Below are 21,341 nucleotides of genomic sequence, written 5' to 3' on the forward strand. Positions count from 1 at the left end.
TATTATGGATCCGATGTTGGATACAGAATGCGGTTATAAAAACTTTGCAATATTCTTCTACTATCACATGGCATAGTCATTACATATTTTCTGACTGTCGATATGAACGTTTCAAAGACTGAAAGACTGGAAATGACGTGTTGCGTTTGTGTTATATGTATGAGGTATGAAAAGGACGCCAGACGAATCTATTGGCTTTGCAATAGCGTCTTTCTCATGCATATACTGTAACACGTGTTGAATTCTAATGCTGGCTTTGACTAAAGTAAAACATTCAGTACATGTGACAGGACCAATTGCTTCTGTAGATTCAGTGAATGTCCTTGTACAAATGGAAACGTTTTCATCTGAGTATCGCGGTTCTCTCTTTCACCGGGTTTACAAAAGCCCCGCAAGGATTATATCGACACTGTTGCGTGAAACCATCATATTCGCATAACAAACAGCCCCTGGTGTGCTTAATTTACCCAACTAAGCATAAGCCAAAAACCCTCCTGAATCCCTTTCAATCAAGATTTATGACCTGAAGACTCCCCCGATTATTGCCTCTTACATCGATATGTATACACTCACTGAGTGTCCATGCAACTAATATAGTCATAAAATGGCTTCCATTTTAAATGCTGGTTCTTCACAGCATTCCATTGGAAAAAAGGGCACAATCACTCACAACTGTCTACATTTAATCTTCCTCGCGTGCCGAGGTTTATTGACATACAGAGTGTAAAGCTGACAACATTTGACCAAATTGCACATTTTAAAGCGCAATATTCGTTTATGACGTACTTGACGCGCTGTCTTGACGAGGGTTGATGTCGGCCAGCCCGAGTACTTATTAGTGCAATTTAATCTACGGAATAAGGAGAGTACCATCACCTCGAGTCTGAATCCATGTCGCGCTACCCTATCGATTTTATATGAGCTTAATTAAGTGTCTGGGATGTGACTTTGCAAAAAACCGAATGGCTTGTAGCAGAGACATAAAACCTAGTTTCATATAGTTATTTCAGTTTGACGGATGAAATATTTCACTCAGAGAGAGTTAATAGTTCAGATTTAAGTCTGAATAAGAGTTGAGAACTGTGACATATCTTTTAAAATGCTAACAAACAGAAATGATTGAAAACATTTAGGAGTGAAGATTTTATAAGAACATTTTTTATTAAATGCTATAGGGTCTTTTTTTCACATTACATGATATATATATATATATATATATATATAATATATATAATAATATATATATATATATATATAATATATATATATATATATATAATATATATATATATATATATATATATATATATATATATATATATATATATATATATATATATATATATATATATATATATATACACGTTCGTGGGAAATTTATTTCAATGAAACCCAGTAACACACATGTCGCACTATTGCCGCTGATTTAACAGAGAGTCGAAGAACGAGATTTCCAACGAGAAGTTCGCCCCACCCAGGATATTAAAAACTTCATGAACGAGGCTACGATTCTCCTTAGTCTTCCTGATACCACACTCGATGATGTCATCAATCCAATGGTGGAGAAATTAATCGAGAACGAGCCCGGAGTGAAGATTGCCGAGGCCAGACGAGCAATATTCGCAGAGGACTCATGTAGGTTCAATATACCGTTTTGTACTCGTTTTAAACAAGTATCGACAAGTAGAGTATAGTACAGTATAGTACAGTATTGTATAGTATAGTATAGTATAGTATAGTATAGTATAGTATAGTATAGTATAGTATAGTATAGTATTGTATAGTATAGTATAGTATAGTATAGTATAGTATAGTATAGTATAGTATAATATAGTATAGTATAGTGTAGTATAGTATAGTGTAGTATAGCATAGAATAGTATAGTACTATACTGTACTACACTATACTATACTATACTATACTATACTATACTATACTATACTATACTATACTATACTATACTATACTATACTATACTATACTCTACCATACTGTACATACAATACCATACTATCATACTATATACTACTCTACTCAACTCTACTCTACTTACTCTGCCTATACTATACTATACTGTACTATACTATACTATACTATACTATACTTACTATACTATACTATACTATACTATACTATACTATACTATACTATACTATACTATACTATACTATACTATACTATACTATACTATACTATACTGTACTCTACCATACTGTACCATACAATACCATACTATCATACTATCATACCTACTCTACTAACTCTACTCTACTCTACTCTACTCTGCTATACTATACTATACTGTACTATACTATACTATACTATACTATACTATACTATACTATACTATACTATACTATACTATACTATACTATACTATACTATACTATACTATACGTTTCACTGTGCTAAGTTGCGTTTTCATTAGCATGCCATAAAATACACTATTATTGCTATTTTCGTGCTATCCTCTACAAAGATATTTGTAAGCAAGCTTTGATCAAATCCTTTACATTTATCTATTACACTTAATGCTGAAACTGTTTAATGAGTTTAAAGACACCGTTCATGTAAAATGCTGTTTGGTGTGATGAGGTATCCGTATGACGAATACGGAGTGAGTTGAATCATATGCCTTGAAACGCACTGAAATGACCATAATGTGTTACATATATGGAAGTTATTTATGATCAACTTGCAGGTTCCTTGTTGACGAACACCCTTCAATCAACCGTCATGCTAGGGGGAGGTCTATTCTTTGAAGACAGTTGGTTATGTGCCTTGTAAGTAAACAAAGGTACTAACTAGACGTTTTCAATCATACCTATCAAACTCTTGATATCTCGTAGATCCAACAAAAAAGGCAGCGAGACCTAATAGTAGGGAGACAAGCGATTGGAAAGTGGACATTTAAAATTCATACATCTACAGTTTACTACAATTACAGAATAGATAGGAAATGAAACATCGATATTTACTGCGGGGAGCATTTAGGCAGTCTTCTAATGTAAGTCTCTTAAAACATGATAATGGTGGCTTCTCATGTAAATCACTGCTTATATGCATGTCCCTATCGATACGAAGAACCACGTAAACACCATAAAATATGAGCGTCTTTTAGCGTCAACTTGTTTAATAGAAGCATTTACATGTATGTCAAAGGTGCATCATTAGCAATAATTATAATACTGTGTTTGTTTTTGTTTCAGTGCAAGCCTTAAACATTTACAAAGACGTCGTGTTGCCATAGGGCGTCTTCGGAGACCGACTAACCTCGGCTTTACCTGTTCCGATGTGCGGTTTGTTGTTTTGGTACTTGCGCCGATTGTGGAGGTAAGAACTTACAAAGGGTGACACAAACAGTATTGGAACTGCTCCGTTATTTATTTCTCTCTCTTGGCCTTTGACATTGGTACTGTAGTGGTGTACTACTGATGTCTCTGTTAAAATAGGCCACTAGCAATTATTCTCTGATGAAATTGTCGCTCGTATCATGTTATCACGTCGTGTAATACAGCTGTACCTTGAGGTCACGTCCAAAAGAATTCACACGCATTGCCCTTCAAGGCATCTCCGTTTGATTTGTTTTCTTTTTGAACGAACAATCTCATTTGGCAATATATCAGTATCTTAACCCTAGAGATTTTATGCTCCAGGTGGTAGCAATTTGTTCCAGAACGGAAAGTAATCTTGTAAATGCGATCATTTATACGGTTTCATGTACCCTTGTGGCGACAGCTGACGACTGCGTTACCGATACAGACAAATAAGACACCAACGCCATAGATTGATTGACTACTATGCACTATAGCATGCTGTGTGAATATTTTTACAAAATATACATATTTTTTTCGCGACAGAAAGGAACGAAGAATTCGATGGAGACTGCCATTACTTTCAGTACCCTATTTACTGACATCAATTTTCGTGTCTCACTCTGGGAGGAAGCCACAAACGAAGAAGAACTCCTTGATGTAAGTGGTTCCGCATGAATCGGTTTTAAGTTCGACTTTTGAAAGTCCAGACGTCGCAAACTGACCGTAAATCGACCACTCCCCAAGATCTTTTACAGCAATCACGAGTGTCGACTTATTGAATTTTAGTGTCTTCACATACCTAAGAGTATAATCTTGTATGGTAATTGGAGACTGACAATAACCATTGTATAAAACCATCTAATTAAATCTGCTGTACAGATGTACTGGGTAGTTAACTTATTTTCAGTGTTGCCTTTATGTCGAGGACAAAAGCGATTGCAGAGTTAAAGTGAGCTAATCATTGTGTCTCATTTTAAATCAGATTGAATTAAATAAAGAATCAAATTGAATAAAATGACAAAAGAGGAAGGAAGACGTCTCTCACTTTGAGCAGGGTTTTGATTTCAGTTGTTTTGTTCTTTCCTTATAATTATTGTAAACTAATTTGCTTGGCCCAAAACAAATCACTGCGCTGAAAGTGACAACATATTCTTTATTAATGAAATGGCAATGCATGCAGCGGGCGTAAAGGGAGATTCGAGAACGCCTGGACAACGCTAAACCACAGGACAAATTCAACATTATCTTTGGCGGTGCTCACTCATTTATCATGAAAAACGGTAAAAGACAAGCACTGATTAATACCATGATGAACATGGGCTAAGCGTTCTTCAGGTCACTAAGAGTGATATTTTATGTTTGGATACTACTCATAAGTGCAATAAATTTGTAAAAGATACCGTCTTTCCTTTAAAAGATACTACAAGAAAGGGTGAACGAACTTGAGGACAAGACCAATGTACGCAATGTGGTTCGACGGAGAGAGAGCGAACACGGAATGAACAACCCGTTCCTGGAGGCAGATACAGTGAGTTTTTTTAAGTGTTCCGTAAAATGCACAATGAACATGCAATTGAACAAATAATTAAATTACAAACGGAAATTCTTGATTTTCCTAATATAAATTTAGTTAATTGTAACAAATCAAGTCTGCTCTTCGGCTTAAACAAATTATAACGTCGTGTTATAAAAATGTACAGTCTTTGAAATTATGGATTGGGCTATATTAATAGAATGGAGCCTGATTATACAGAGTTTGGTAAAACTGGTATGATTTCAGGAGGTTAAACATTTACCGCATAACGACGATTAATGCATAGCCAGTAGAGGACACTATCTATGTTTATGTTATAATCGTGGACCACAGTTTGTATTAATGAAACTTTTCCTTTAACGTTAACATTGTGAACATTAAGGGTAACACTTAGCCCTCTATTGTCATCAAGTATCGATGCAACGTTTTAAATCTAATGACGCGTCTTGACCTGAATGCACTGAATCAGGAGTGAAAGTATTGGAGAAGGGATTAAAGTTATTTTGTGAACTGTAGAATTTCCATATCTACAACTGAATTAATACATAGATGCTTGCTTTGAAGCGCCCACAATGTATTTTCTTTGCTGTAAACGCTATTTTCTCGCTATCTACAGAACAAAATGTGTACCTTTTTTATGGGCGTGCGTGGAGACTTGAAAAGGCGTATGCCGCATTACAAAAGTGACTTTCTCGATGGTAAGATGTTTAAAATACTGTTTCGCACTATTCAAAATAACTGAAAGACCTAGTCTACTGATCACTGAATACTGAGGACACCGTATATTATTTAAGGAGCTTGATAAGTTCTTGTGACTGCCATATCGATCTGTTACAATATGAGTGACGCTGCTCAGGTTGATCAAGTCATTGCTATTTTCCGTATAAAGTAAAATGTATTCTCACAGTATAAAGACAATTATCGAACCAGTGTACAGTAAAAACCTTTAGGGTAAGATAATATATTTATTCTTCTTCGGATCATAAAGTATTTTACTCCACATTCTAGACCTTCTGAGTTTAATCATCATTGCATTATCACAAATAATTAAGGAACACACTACCGAATAAGTTTCTTTATTCCAAAAGGTTATAATCTTTCAACACATCCTTATATATAAGCCCTTAGTGCAATTCAGAATTTAGAAATAGATATTCCAAATCTTTGATACGAAAAGAATAACAAATATTCATGTTTTTTAACCAATGTAACTTGTGCTGATCTTTCTATTATTTGTTTCAGGCCTGCAGGGTGGCAAGCATACAATCCGAATATTGATTATGACGATAGTCTTTCTGTACTTTTCTTGCCTTCTTTTTACATTATCGCTCGGAGTACTAAATGACAAGAACACGTACGGTTATATAGGTAAGAGTCGTTTCGTTTCATCGTCAATTTTATAATGTCCTCAGTGAAAGTGTGGTAAATTCTCTTTCAAAATATCCCTGCTTGCGGCCTATATTATTTCACACCTAAGACAAATCGTTAGGTAAGCTAGCTGTTTAGGATAGTCGGTGTGTGAATAAGGACGAGAGATATATAACTTGGTTTGTACAATTCATTTATGAAAGAAACTAACTCGACTTACACGTTAATTGATGGGACTCTTGATACTAGTAAGTAATCCGGAATTTTCCATTTTCTGATTGTAGAGAAACTGTGCATGCCAAAAGATCTCTCTTCGATAAAAAGCAATTTCAACGTCACACGACATTCAATCAATATTCTAATTATTAAAAAAAATTCTAGTTGAAAATTCTAGTTATTTTCCTTTTCACCATCGCGCCAAATTTGAACGTTCTGGAATCTGTTTACAGAAAAGCACACTTTCAACCTTGAGAATCAAGTAGAAGTAATTCATGTGTCATTGCAAATCTAAGCAGTATATCAGTACATTTCCTCATAGACTTTATCATTATCTGTGTTCACGTTTCCCTAGTTGGCTGTTTGAATCTCTTTATGTCAATACCATCACGTACGTGATATATTTTATTAATTAGGGGTTCTTCTAATAGGTAGGGTTTTTGCAGGTCACTCTGTGAGCTACTGCAAGCGATATGAAGTGTTAAACCAGACTGAAAATTTAAGTATATAAATATGCATATCGAATAGCTAATTAGGCTTCTATGTTTCATCGAACGATTTGCCTAAATTTATGAAAAACATTCGCCGATCGACTTTTAATAAGCACGTTGTCTGATCGAACTCGCCCAGCCGGGCAATTCTTTAACATAAAATAGATGTAGCTTTCTTCAGGATGGTACGCATCAATCAAGACGGAGACCCAGGTATGATAAATGGGTATGTTATGCAGATTAGAGAATACCTTACCCTAGGTAATCTTTCGATATTCCTGTATTTTTGCAACTCCTCTGGGTATTATCTGTTGGATTAGGAGCGGCTTAGAGCGCTGGTTATATGAAATGCGAAAATTAATTTCTCAGTAGTTAATCTAGGTGGCTACCTTGAAAATTCCCCAAGTCAAGGTATTCTGTCCGGATCGCATGGTTTATGATACCGGACTGACTCGATGTAAACAGGCTCCCGTTTTAGCATTCCGCGCGCGTTCATCCATGTTCACGCAATGCTGCTCGAACCCCAGCTGCTAAATTCGATGTTTATATTCATGCAGTTTTGAAAATTTGGGAGCCGTTATACTTCTACTGGAGAATTACAATTTCAAATTTCACACATCTTAGGTTAACCACTCCATAACTTCAGGAAATGGATGGCGAACATCAGCGTGATTTCGAAGGCGTCCTACCGCGATGGATTGAAAAAATTCTTCCTCGATAATTGGAGTACATCTTAATGGTTGCATTACAAGACACTGGCTTATTTATTAAGCTGTTGTGTCAAAAAAAATATAGACACTCATATTATCGGCGGAATGGACGAATTTCGTTATATAAATTATAAGTCAGTAAAAGATTGAAAGTGTCATTAAGTCATATTAATCTCTTGCTATTGCTTGCCTCAAATGCTTTCCCTAACCGTACTGGTCAACAAGTCTGACTCTCAAACTTTTTCAATTCATCTCTGATCTACCACTTATAGGGTTCATTTAAAAGCTCTTTGTGTAAGAAAATTTTTCACCGGCTTAGTTTTTCGAAAATCGAAAAATTTTATTTTTCCCTATAGAATTAACACGCTGATGGCGGCCATATTGAATTTCAAATATTGGTAAATCTTGAGTAATTTGTTTCTCTAGTTCCAAATTCCGCATGGTGACCCTTGATTTTTATTTTTGATTTGGTAAAAGAATGATCGAAAACTTCCTTGAGGAAAGTTTGAGTAGAAGTTTAAGTCTATCACTTTCGAGGCGCATATTACCTTAAGTGTTTCTAAATGGTACATAATAGTCTTAGAACACAAGCTTCTTCCAGGAATCTTAACTTTAAATGCAGTCGATGTTCTGATCACGATTATTATTGCTCGCTTTCTATATGACATCCATTCATATTGAATTTCCAACTTAAGATTAATTGCAAGTTAATGATTAACGTGAACATACCTTATAGATACAGCCTTCAATCAAACGGCGGGAGAAGAGATCGACATTCTGCGTTTGACGAAGTATAGTCGGTGTTAGATTCAGTCACGTGCGAGTGGCCGATTATAAAGTTCTTTCAGCGTAACCGAAGAAATGATGATAACTTTTGCGATCAAGAAAGCGTTGTATAATAGAACGTTGTGATTTTTTTCTGCTTAGTGATATCAACGGGTTCAGGAATATTTTTTTAGCTTTCTAGTTATTAAAAAAAAATCCGAAATGGCACTTTAGTTTTGAGTTTTGATAGAGTTTGTTTTTAAACTGCAAATATCGGACGTCTGAAGTACAAACGAAGAGTGCAAAATATACCAGGATACTAGGACCCAATGTGAACGCAGAGAACAGCGCGGGAAAAATGAATTGTCACCTGCTTTTAACCTTTCATTGTCGACCTGAACAAAATCAACTCGAGAGAGTGAATATTATCCGGCAGTTTTCCTCTCAGTGTTTTAATTATTTGTTTCCAGCCGCGAAGAGAAAATGCGTGCCGCAGCATAGCATTTGGTCATTTAGCCGTATTTGTCGTCCGGTTTACCGAATTCCACGTTAGTTTTGTGAAATCCATTCATCACCTTTTGTTAAAATTTGACTGCACTATGACTGACATAGTGCATTCACCTTTGAAATAGGTAACGCCGGAATTAATTCACTTTCTTTGTTTTTTCTATTGAAACATTCCTTCTCATTTATAAGCGGAAACTGTATCAAGTTGTTTATTTCTATTCACACCTGTGAATTGCGGCAACTGTATTTTTCTCACCAAGCGCAATCATCACCACTCTTCCTGCTGGGGACGGATGATCAACGCGATCTCAAGCTGCTTTCACAAATTCATCTAACGATTGACTACTGCAAGGACTGCGTTAATAGCATCTCATTTATCTATGAAAGAAACTGCATTTAATCCACTGAGAGAAAGACTCCTTTGAACCTTTTAGAATTTCAAAGTTGCTCACATACATACCCATATTTATGTATGTATGTATGTATGTATGTATGTATGTATGTATGTATGTATGTATGTATGTATGTATGTATGTATGTATGTATGTATGTATGTATGTATGTATGTATATATATATATATATATATATATATATATATATATATATATATATATATATATATATATATATATATATGTATGTATTGTTATTATTGCAGGTGTCAGGAAAGCGTTGGTTGGACAGGTTATTGCTGGACTTGTAGGCGGAATAGTCGGTGGCCAGCCGTTACTAGTTATGGCAACGTCGGCACCCCTTGCACTCTTTACTAAAGGTGAGATCATCCTTGCTTGTGTAAGGTCCACTTTTGTACATACTTTGTCTGAAGGAAACTTTTTCGTTTGCACTTTAAAACAAACCGTATGACTGATCAGGTGACGCAAAATTATTGTGTACCATATAAAGTATTAAAATCGAATCAATCAAGGTGTGTGTTCTTTTCGGCCGCTCTTGCCAAGTGGGTATTTGAACGTAAGTGGAGTTACAGATAATGAAAAGCTGATTGCAAGAAGTCAACATAAGGAACCGTACTAACTGTTTGAAAAGTAAACCTCCAATTTCATTACAAAGGCTATATGCCGCGATTTTTCAGCTTTATTATGCGATGTCACTGATGACACAGACACTATCAGGCTTACTGGGATTTACCTTAGCACAGCAGCGGATAATATATGATGATGTTAGCCTAAGCGTATGTATTTACTGTAATGGGGGTCCTTGAGACAGGTTCTTTATTGGTAATTGAAGAATTGTGCTACACGGCTTTATAAGTCTTGTCTGATATTGATTTTTCGGAACCAGGCTAACGCTATAAACGAGAAAATATCAATACGTAATTTAATCATCTCCAAGTATGTTGCGGCTAGCAGTCTGCATTGTGTCTCTGTTCCTCGCTTCTTACTTTTAAGAAAATGCTCATATTATGTCTCGACTTTTCCAAAGAAACATTTAGCGATGACTCGCGGTGCCTTGCTTGGAATGCAATCAGGGAACTATTTTTCCCGTCTGAGTCAATCAGTCTGCCAGTGGTATGTCACAGCGACAAGCAGGTTGCCGTGGCGCGCTCGGGTTAGGGTCAGCATGTCATCGGAAAGGCAATTCTGACAAAACGAGTTTCAATTCAAGCTGCGAAAATCCACTTCTCTCACACTAATTAAGGACAACGGCGTCAACGTAATGGATAAATAGCATTAGATGAAGTACGGTTTGCCCTCAATTAAGAATCGACTTCGTCAGCTTCACAAAATGATCCAACGTTTCCTTGTTTCTTACGAAACACATTAATTCTTGTCGAACGATTGTAATGGATCTTGGTCTGCTGTACCATTTAGGCTCAATTAGCACCGAACTGATAAATGAGGTGATTGTCAGTAATGTACTAAATTTCTTTACTCTGGTAATCTTATTGATATTCAAATGTTGTTCCTGAAACGAGGGTTGGGGTGGGGGTGTGGTGATGTGGTGTACATGATTTAAGCGGGAAATCGTCATAGCCGTTGGTGTATTGAAGGGTATTTAAGTTGAGGTGAAATGCAAGTAAAAATTTGACGGCCACTTCACAGTGCAAATGCCTCTTTATTCAGAAAATGATACCTTTTTTCGACAACTGTACTATTTTCCTTTTCAGTTATTTACATTATCGCCAAGGAAAATAATTGGGATTTCTACCAAACGTACGGGACGATTGGTATTTTTAGTTCGGGATTTTTGATAGTCTTCGCCATGTTCGACGTCAGTAAGCTGATGAAATACTCGACGAGATCCGTAGACGAAGTCTTTACTTTATTTGTATCTTGTACTCTTATCAAAGAAGCAATAGATGCAGTCATTACAAGTAAGTTGATCGTATTATCTGGTGAGCGTCACCGAGTACGCGATAGATTATGCTGGTACTGGTGCCAACATGGGTTCATATGTGACAATTCTCGAGTTCAATTTGCCATCTACATGTAAAGTGAGTAATAAAAGTCTAAAATGGTCGACCATATTTTCAATATTGCGGATTTCTACAGGTGAAACACATAAGATTACACAGTAACCAAAGTAAAGTTTTCGGTTGTACATAAATTTGTACAAGAAATACCTGAAAAGTTGAAAAGATCCATGAATTTAGCTAGTTTCAAAGCGACCACTACATTCAAGCAGCATATGAATATATATATATATATATATATATATATATATATATATATATATATATATATATATATATATATCGCTCCAAAGAAACTCTAATCGAAAGAATAACAATTGTTATAAGTCAACTTTAACTCTCTTAAATGAAATTTACTATAACTTAACTCTTTACCCACAATAACAGCTATAAAACATATATGTTATATAGAGATCAAAATCCAGAGCAGTACCGATATCAACATGATATATCATGTATAATGTTATCATTACACATATGCAAGCTGTGATAACGATTCGATCAATTGGCGTAATGTTGATACTATAGCAAAGGACTGTAAAAGACTGTAATTCAAAAAGAATGTAATTTAAACTTTCAATGGTATCAGAAGTTGCATTTAACGTAAATTTATGTGTAGAACTTGCCCTTAGGGTAATAAATGCTTGTAGTGAGAATTGTTTAAGATGATTCAGTGTAGTGTTGTGTCTCACTACCATGGTGATCCTAGCTCCCAGAATTTTATCATTTTCAGATTTTAACGCTAATTACTCCTGTCTGAAGATTACGGCAGGTCACTTCTACATGTCAACTAACATTTCTTCGACTATCAGTATTATAAATACGTCACAAGAGCACAATATCCTGAAGGTTTTGAATGCGACGGTAGAGGGCGCAATGCCGGAGCTAGTCATCGTCAACGAGACCTCAATTGTCAGTGGATGCAAGCACGGAACGTGTTATCCCGAGAATAGTGTTCTGTTTCTGTTGTTGATGATGGGAGTTCCATGGATTGGAATTACGTTGTACAGATTCAAACGAAGGTGAATCCATATCGTAAACAATGAGAGAGAGAGAGAGAGAGAGAGAGAGAGAGAGAGAGAGAGAGAGAGAGAGAGAGAGAGAGAGAGAGAGAGAGAGAGAGAGAGAGAATGTTCAGATATTTTAGATATGTTCAGATATCTGGGATATTTTTTCACTAATTTCCTCTCTTGCATAATATACGATAACTTACTCCACTGAATTAATTAAAGTATAACGGTCAACGGCTATTTCAAAGTTCTGTTGACTCTTCTGTGGAATTTTAACACTGTAAAGTGCAGGAGACTCGTCACGAGTTCTTGTCAAAACAGAGCCAGACATGACGACTCGTCTTCACGATGACTCCAAGAGATGCCCTCAAAACCACACGTGACCCGGTAACCTTCTATCAATGTGATAGGCTGATATAACCATCTAGTAAGTTAAGTCTGCGACGAGGTTGAAAAGGTCAGAATATTCATAGAAGAGGGATACAATCTTTGGCTGTCTGATCGTTCTAATCATGCTACACAGTATAATTTGTTTAAACCATTCATTATTCCTAATCCGTAAGAGCAAACCGTGATTTGAGACTTAGGTTTAAAATATTAACATTTTTACTGCTTCCTTACAGTCCCTTTTTAGCAACATTGTGGCGGGAACTACTCTCCAATCAGGCACTGGCAATAACCGTCATAATTTGGTCGTTTGTTGGCTCGTACTGTTTCAGAGATATACACAGTAAGTATACGACTATCAAGTCGAGAGCAGATGAACGGTCGGCAGGGTAAATGCCAAACTATGTTTTGATTTAAATATGAGTACTCTTAGAATCAGAGAGAAACTGGAAACGTAAGCCTTCTGGCACATCTTCCTGTCTCCAGATCGCGTTCAAGTCAGTTTTACAGAGTGAAACAAACCCATACATTTGAAGATATGCTTGACAAAATCCTAAACACGACAGAACTCCAGGGACAGACGATTTTCTCAACTCATTACGATATATCAATGGTTGAATAACTAATTTTTGACGTTTGCATCGAAAGAAAAGGTGAAAAGAAAACGCACTTTTACTTTTTATTGTCTCTGGAAAACTATTTTATCTGAAAAATTATCCCGATTTTGTTATTTATTTTATGATATATTTCGTTTAGTATGACTGAAACTTTCGTTATCTGTAATAAGGAACAGAGAGTTGTCGCGAGTACAAACGGAACCACATCAGCATATATCTCACATATATAGTCATATATTTTTACGGTATCTTAAGATACAAGCTCATAGCCTGCAACAGTTTCCAAGTCGGGTTGACAGAGGGAGTAGGAAGGTTTCAAAGGTTTTTGCAAAATTTAAAAGCAAATAATAACGCGATGTGACTGATTATAGAGTGGACCCATGTCTTGTGTGAGTTCAAAACCCTATCGAGGTCGTCGACAATAGCTACAGTTGCATTAAGGCAATGGAAAATTAATATTCATAAGGTATTTTACATGCATCCAAAATATAATAAACCGAGACCATTAACTATGCTGTCTTTCCAAATCTAATTCGAACAATGCACTTAGGATAACGTAATTTATATGTTGTATTTTCTAACAGTGAACGCGTTTCCTTATCAGGAGAGCAACGACATTTTTACCATTCCAAAATACACCAGTCATGGATACATACATTTATTTGCTTCACTGGGACTTGGTCTTTCTTTGGCACTCATGGTCCTTATGGAACATAATATCACCGGTTCGGTCGTCAATTCCCCCGAAAACAAGTAAGTATATGCAGCGTCAAAGCAAGAAAACTCACCGAGGAACCTGGATGTTGCGATGCACACTGTACCATACAAAACAGACCCACCATGAAGAGAAAGGCATGATGGATAGAAACCGAGGGAATTTTCCAGGGCAGCAGAATTTTCGGCTTGTACTGTAAATGGAAAGAAGTTCAATAGCGTTCAATGAACAGCGACCTCTGTTCTTCGATGATAGCAAATCTTTTGTATTAGTTTCCTATCCAATAAAACACTTACCAGTACTGTAGGCTTTAAATGTTTTCGTTCTTATTTTCAGACTAAAGAAAGGAACATCCTACCATTGGGACCTGTTACTTTGCGGGATATTAAACCTGTTTTTCTCACTTTTTGCGATGCCTATGGTTCACGGGATCGTACCCTTGTCGCCGATGCACGTCAGATCCCTGGCAGATGTAGAAGAACGGGTCCACTACGGCTACGTGCAAACAATGTAGGTGCTGTAAAACAGACAAAATGACTGATTATAACGTATGTGTAACGAATTTAAAGTTGATCAAGATAATATTAAGGGTCGTGGGATTTTTCCAAACATGGTTATATTCACAGTATGTGTTGAATTTTTAAACATTCACCTTGTTCCTGATTGAATGACGTCATGTGAAGATAATGTAAATGCAAAAACCATTGGCAAAGCTATTTTACTCGCGGTCCCCTGCAGTTTCTATTAAAGATTTTCAGTTAAAAATACATGGGTATAAGTACCTCACCAGATGTTTTTAGGCCATTTGCATAGAAAATATCACTAGATATGAATCCACATAGATTCTTGGACGATTGTACCGTACCTATCATCATTACCACAATCATCCTGAAATAGTCTTTTTAAGAACGACATTTGTGTTTGCATGGACTTTGAGCGAAAACAGAGTTCCATGTTTAATTTATTGGATACCTTTCTCAGGCAAGCATTAATATCTTTGCTTCTGTCAACTCACTTTCACTTTTTCAGAATCGTACGAGTGCGGGAGACGCGACTGACTCTGATAATGGCGCATGCGTTCATCGGTATTTCGATGTTAATGTTACCGTCACCCCTTAAGTACATCCCGATGGCAGTACTTGCCGGTGTCTACATATTCCTAGCAATACAGTCTCTGATCGGAAACCAGTTCTTTGAAAGGTTATTGCTCTTCATAACCGAACAGGTTGGTAAAGTTTAAAACGGAGGAGAATTGTTTATTTCATAAGCCGTTCTATAACTTAATAATCATCACACGCATCGACACCACATCGATGTATTACGTCAGAACGACTTATTAGTGTAACGTTTCTGTCACCGTCTTGACAATGCGCAAGTGTGATTACTGAATGCGCGCACAATTACACTTCCCTTCGTGAGTTCTCCTAAGGAAATGACTAATTGGATTCTTTCGACAAGTTGACTCACCTCGTTAATTATGGAAATTTCAAAAGCCCATAGTCGCTTTCACTCCGTGTAATATCTCTGACGCCAATCACACTCGTCATTTAATGCTTGCTTTACATCAAAATTGTATCAGCTTAGACTTTCCTTATCAAAAATCTCACAAGCCAGAGAAAAAGTATCATTCCTCGAATTGTCTATGCAGCCATCGAACAGAGACAAGGGGAAGTGTTATATTAAATGGCAAAAACATACATTAAGTGTTGTTTAGGACATATGTATTTACATGGCGATGAAACGAATACAACAACAACAACGACGACGATGGCAACAACAACAACAACAACAACAACAGCAGCAGAAAAAACGACAACTCATTAAAGATTAAGAAAACGGAAGAATATTAATAGGCTTTTATAGGTGCATTTCCGAAAAGCGTCCTAAAGAAAGGGTTCAATTGACAATTCCTTAGTTCTTTCTATTAATTTCTTTACATCTGTTGTTACAGTCGGCCTATCCTCCGAGCCATTACGTCAGGAGGGTGCCACAACGAAAGATGCATCTTTTTACGGTCATTGAGCTCATCGAATTGATTATGCTATGTGTCTTCGGAATGTCTCCAATCTCATACATGAAGACAGTCTTTCCATTTATACTTATTCTTTTCATTCCTATAAGGTAAGATTTAATAAATGGGGACACTTTTATGCGAGTTTTGAACTTGGTGGAAAATTTTCATACTGCACAACAGATTTGAGGCAAAGGGCAGTTATATTCATCACCGGTATTATAGGGAATACTGTGTGTGTATCTATTTATTGTTGGACCGCCCGCTTTCTCTCTGCATATGCCAATTATAAACGATGCCTCTGACTCCGAATTTTGAGAAATTACAAGTAATTAGTTTCGTTAGGATATGGAACAAATCAAAAGAAAGCAGCCATATAGACGGAAATAAAACGATCGTAAATCTATAAGAGTTCAAAGTTACCGTGACACAAGAACCAGAAACACTCCTTTATCCATCATTTCACTTAATATGTAAATCAAGAGTAAATACACGGTTCTAATCGGCCTACTATATTGATTTTAGTATGCATGGTTGTCAACATTTATAAGGAACCCTCTCTTTCAGCAAGAGACACAATTCTCAAATTGGTGAGGCATTCAAATATAAAAACTTTGAGAAACGAAAGTTTTCTTTATTGCCGCGGGAAGGCGCTGTATCATGAAAACAGGGTGTGACTGCCACCTTAGACATTGATTGCCTGTCAGGTTATCAGATGTATGATTTGCAATTTCAGGGATTTTTCGGACACTTCCATATTAAGTATCCACATTTAAAATGACGGTTTGCACAACGGAATTGCTAACGTTCAGTGGAGGGTGGTTTCAACGTCAATTATATATAATTTACTTTACATTTCAATTTGCTCAGAAAAATAGATTATTGAAAAATTATTTAAGATATTCTGCCTTGTGACTGAAAGTGTAGAATTGCCAAACCTTTTGCTTAAGAAGAATAATGTTCCAGAGATAGTTAAAGACAATATATATTATCCTTAAACCGTCAGTTTAATGTCAGTGTCTACAAGGCCTTTGAGGAACCCTTAAGTAGTCAGAGAGGTATATGAAAGGATTAAGACTATAGAAACCTACATTGACATTACACGCTTTATCTTTATTCACACGAATAGTAAAAGCATTAAATTTTTCCCCACATGCAGGCAACTAATCATTCCTAATATTATCGAGAAGAAATATTTAGAATCTCTGGATCTTCACTGAAGTCACGAAGACACTCTTTAATTATGGACATTTGATGAAAGAGGTTGACTCTCTGATGGGGAAATAACGTGCACAGCTACACTATGCAATGGAACCGCTGGTTGAAAGATAGTCGAGGATATCTCAGCTGACGCGCCAAGCCGGATTAAAACAAAGTTACACTTCTTGCCATAGAGGGAGCTCTCGACAGGTTTCACTTTTGCCATAGAGGGAGCTCTCGATAGGTTTCACTGTTGATGAAGAAGTGATAAGAAGTGCCGGTTTGTACAGTTTCAGAACCTTTACAAGAAGTAACAAGGATATTCAAACTTTCAAGAACTTTGCAATATATTTTGCAAATTTACACTTTTTAAGGTTTAAGGGTTCACGGTGATTTATAATCAGCAATACTCATTATCCAATTGACTCCGTTAGCTTATCTATGCATACGACAAGCACAGGACCCTTTTGCGTGTCAGTGCTACATGACTTCAAAGAAAATACTCTTCTTCATAGTGTTAAGAAACGCGCTACAGTTCAAATGTTGCTATATAGATATGTACACCTTCAAGTACCTCTCCTGCAAACCCCATTCAAATCAGCTAAGTCTCCAAATGGTACATATCTTAAGTTTTGCAATAAGTTGATTCACAGAAGAAAGTAATGGATTGGAAAATTGTTGTTACCAATCGTAAACGTAATTAAGCTTATTCTAACTTTATCAAAAGAATCGCCACAGTGAACATCTAGCTTTGAATCAAAATTGCACATGCAAATGTGTCCTCTCTCCCATTCTCTTAAGTATGGCTGTCGCGTTAACTTTTATTAGTGAACATAAAGTTTTAAGATAGAATGCGCCTATGAGACAGATATTCCGGATCCTAAAAACTCCTACAATACTCAAATCTCTATTGGTCTCTCACTTGTGTGTGTGTGTGTGTGTGTGTGTGGGGGGGGGGGGGCTTATTTTGAAGATCCTCGCATAAATATAGTTTTCACCGGTTGATTTTAGTGAAATCGAAAATTCAATTTTCTTCATAGAGTTACCGCACACATGAAGGCCATTTTAAATTTCAAATGTCGGGAAATATTTTAAGTGTTCTACAGATTCGATAAACAAAATATCACAATAAAATCGTTATTTCGACCACATGCCTGCTTTATTCTTTGAAACGCTTTAACAATGATACAATAATTCCTAATGAGTAAAAAGCTTTACAACGAATTCAGTGTGATTGTCTCGATAAACGAGTTGACTGTTATGGGCAACAAAGGAACTTCTACGAACACAGCCAAGCGAAGTGATGCTTTCTCCCGCAGCAGCCCGCACTTCTTGGAGTTCAAAGTTATTGCTTACTTACATTCATCAAACAATTAGTGCAACCATGACTACGAAATATGCAAATAGTACATGTATTTTGATCCACTTGGATACTTTTGATAAAATTCAGAGTGTGTCAATACAACCCCGAACTCCTGGCAATTTTAAGGGTTCAAAACACTGTAGGTTCAATAATATCAAATATAACCGTTCTAGCACACATCGGAAGATAAGAAAGGTCAAATAGAAAAAAAAGGTAGTCACGGAACTTTGAAAGTTCTCTTTTAGCGTGTTTTACCATTTCAAACATGATTTATTTCAGAGAGGCTTACACAGGTCTTTCCACAGGTCTTTACATTACCATTTGAAGTTTTCATCCCAGTGAAGTTATTCATACGGAATGTATTGCTATAAAGTAAGTAGAACCAACATGTACCCCGAAACTGGTGGCGCCAACTTTACTCCTCCCGTGATGCAAATCAAGAGCTGGGTGAGGACCGTGTAAATATTTAAAAGACTGTGACTTTGATGAGAGGCTGGTACAAGGTTCTTAAATTTGCCAATTTTCAGACAAAATATTTGATGTAAATATTGTCTCATCTTCCTTGGCGGTGTAAGATTTTATTCTTCCCAAGGGTAATGTTGTTTAATATATATTTCTTGGTTTATGATATCATCTTTTTATAATCTGAATAAACTGATTTTTTCTTCAGTCTTGAACTATCAGTTGTGAGATCCTTAGACGGATGTAGTCATTTTGGACATCGATTGTCAGAGGTTCAAACAGTGTGCCTTATTACCACAAAGTCTGTGAGTGACATATACGCACGTGTGACATTGCGTCCGTGGAAAGTATTTTGGTACATAGCACAATCATGGAAAGCTCTAGACTAATTACATTTTCGTATGTGTAGCCTGCATAATTAATGGTCATTTGCATAATAACGATCTTGAGTAGATTTGTATGAGTATGACATCATAGCTCATTTGCATATTGTATAAATTTATGTAATTAGGCCATACATCAAATCTGTGTGCACTAAATTTTGTCATACTTCTAATTTACACTTGTCATACTTAAGTCATAATGCCAGTTATCAAAACACAATGTCATGAAAAACTTGTAACAGTCATGAATAAAGTGTGTTCACCTAAAACATTATGAGCGTAACAAGAAGTATCAATCTGATGTATAGCATAAATAAACTTGTTTGAACACACGTAATTTGGTTATATTTTGCTACTACACCATGTTTTATTCCTTCCCGTTCTCAAGTACAAAATTTCTCTCACTCTTGTAAAACACATTTTTGGGTTTTAAGAAATATTAATCATTTGGAATTTTTAATTACACAAACAATCCCTGTGATTTACAAGGTATTAACATTAGGAGTCGGAAAACAGTTGATATAGTGGTACCACACAAGCGGCTGATAAATCCACGCTGGAAGTAACGATCACAATAATATCGACTGTCTTGCTTTATTTGCACTTGATACTGTTTAGCGACCGTCAAATATTGAGTTGGACCATTTTGCATCAACAAAATCACCATCGAAGGTATTTACTTCCACTGCTCAACTTACTTTCTCTTTAGAAGAAGTCCATGGCCGAATTACCATGACAATAAACAAAGTATGCTTCCGAGATTTCGTGAGGTGGCAATGAAACGTATGGATATAATCAACGCGGTTCAAAGAGGGAAACTGAAAATGTCCCAAAGGGGGATCTCCGTAGTGTTTTCAGAGAAAACATCAAAACATTCCATGAATGGAAAGACTTCCTATAACCCAAGATGCATGAATCATGAATGATAAAAAATTTTGACGAATATCAGACAGAATGCGCTTATACGACTCAAATTACCCTACATTTGACTGTAACAAGGCGTTGGTTCGAAACAATCCGCAAACTTGATAGTTCGTATGAGAAAATGAACACATGACAATCAATTAACAGCATCCTTTATTAAAAAGTATAAAATTAGAAAGTCTGCAAATTCAAGTGATTGCGAAAAACGATTCATATCCGACTATACGCTGTTTACCGCCGATACACCTCCATCCCAAGGGATCGCAGAACAGCGCCGCTTTCATAAACACAGTAGTGTGGGTATATTCTGGCTGATGGCCAGGAACATACAGGGCAGGGGTAAGGGAAGCAGCCACGGTGATGAGTGAACAATGCAATGAAGATGAATAACGATATATTAACCTTGGATGACGATGCTAAATAGCCCACAGGCGCAATTAAGGGATATGATTAATGTTTGTGATATATTTAAACCAGTGCACGTGCATGAAATTTATCCTAACTCGAAGAATCAATCAAACAGAGCTCCGGTCAAGGATGAGTCCACGTTGACACACAAAGTATTGGATAAAAGAAAGAGTGAAACCAGACCAGGTCCTATTCTTGCCTCTGTGAGGAACGATGGCAAACACCTAATCGAAAGCATGGAAATACAAAAGCAATCGAATGACTGCTCAAAATATCACATTGATGTTTCGATAAACACGTGAAGATGAGTCGGAAAAATAAAAAAAAATACGGGTAGTCAAAGCCGTATGACCAAGGTCTGAGAGTACAGATATTTGATGGAATTAGATGAAAAACATTAGTCACATATGGGGTGGCGTGACCAATAAAGACTTGAATGTCAATAATGCGATGAAACTGACACTGAATAGGTCAGTCGGCAACCTATGCAAAGTCAAGAAGATAGTGTATGACGGAACAA

At 36.4% G+C, this 21,341-nt stretch overlaps 1 protein-coding gene across 1 annotated transcript in view; it reads left to right on the plus strand.

The window, feature by feature from the left end:
* Positions 1-19,321, plus strand: part of LOC139122752 (solute carrier family 4 member 11-like) — a 62,527-nt gene extending 43,206 nt beyond the window's left edge. Inside the window, exons 4-19 of the mRNA XM_070688439.1 lie at positions 1,434-1,635; positions 2,702-2,783; positions 3,210-3,333; positions 3,861-3,974; positions 4,735-4,845; positions 5,468-5,549; positions 6,094-6,219; positions 9,569-9,682; positions 11,036-11,242; positions 12,075-12,363; positions 12,975-13,081; positions 13,940-14,108; positions 14,407-14,580; positions 15,100-15,295; positions 16,022-16,191; positions 17,241-19,321. Coding sequence (XP_070544540.1) covers positions 1,434-1,635; positions 2,702-2,783; positions 3,210-3,333; positions 3,861-3,974; positions 4,735-4,845; positions 5,468-5,549; positions 6,094-6,219; positions 9,569-9,682; positions 11,036-11,242; positions 12,075-12,363; positions 12,975-13,081; positions 13,940-14,108; positions 14,407-14,580; positions 15,100-15,295; positions 16,022-16,191; positions 17,241-17,301 — 2,328 coding nt within the window. The 3' untranslated portion in view covers positions 17,302-19,321. The remainder of the gene's footprint in view (positions 1-1,433; positions 1,636-2,701; positions 2,784-3,209; positions 3,334-3,860; positions 3,975-4,734; positions 4,846-5,467; positions 5,550-6,093; positions 6,220-9,568; positions 9,683-11,035; positions 11,243-12,074; positions 12,364-12,974; positions 13,082-13,939; positions 14,109-14,406; positions 14,581-15,099; positions 15,296-16,021; positions 16,192-17,240) is intronic.
* The last annotated feature ends 2,020 nt before the right edge of the window (positions 19,322-21,341 follow it).

Source organism: Ptychodera flava, chromosome 22 (assembly GCF_041260155.1).
Source record: "Ptychodera flava strain L36383 chromosome 22, AS_Pfla_20210202, whole genome shotgun sequence".
In the NCBI taxonomy this organism is placed as follows: domain Eukaryota; kingdom Metazoa; phylum Hemichordata; class Enteropneusta; family Ptychoderidae; genus Ptychodera; species Ptychodera flava.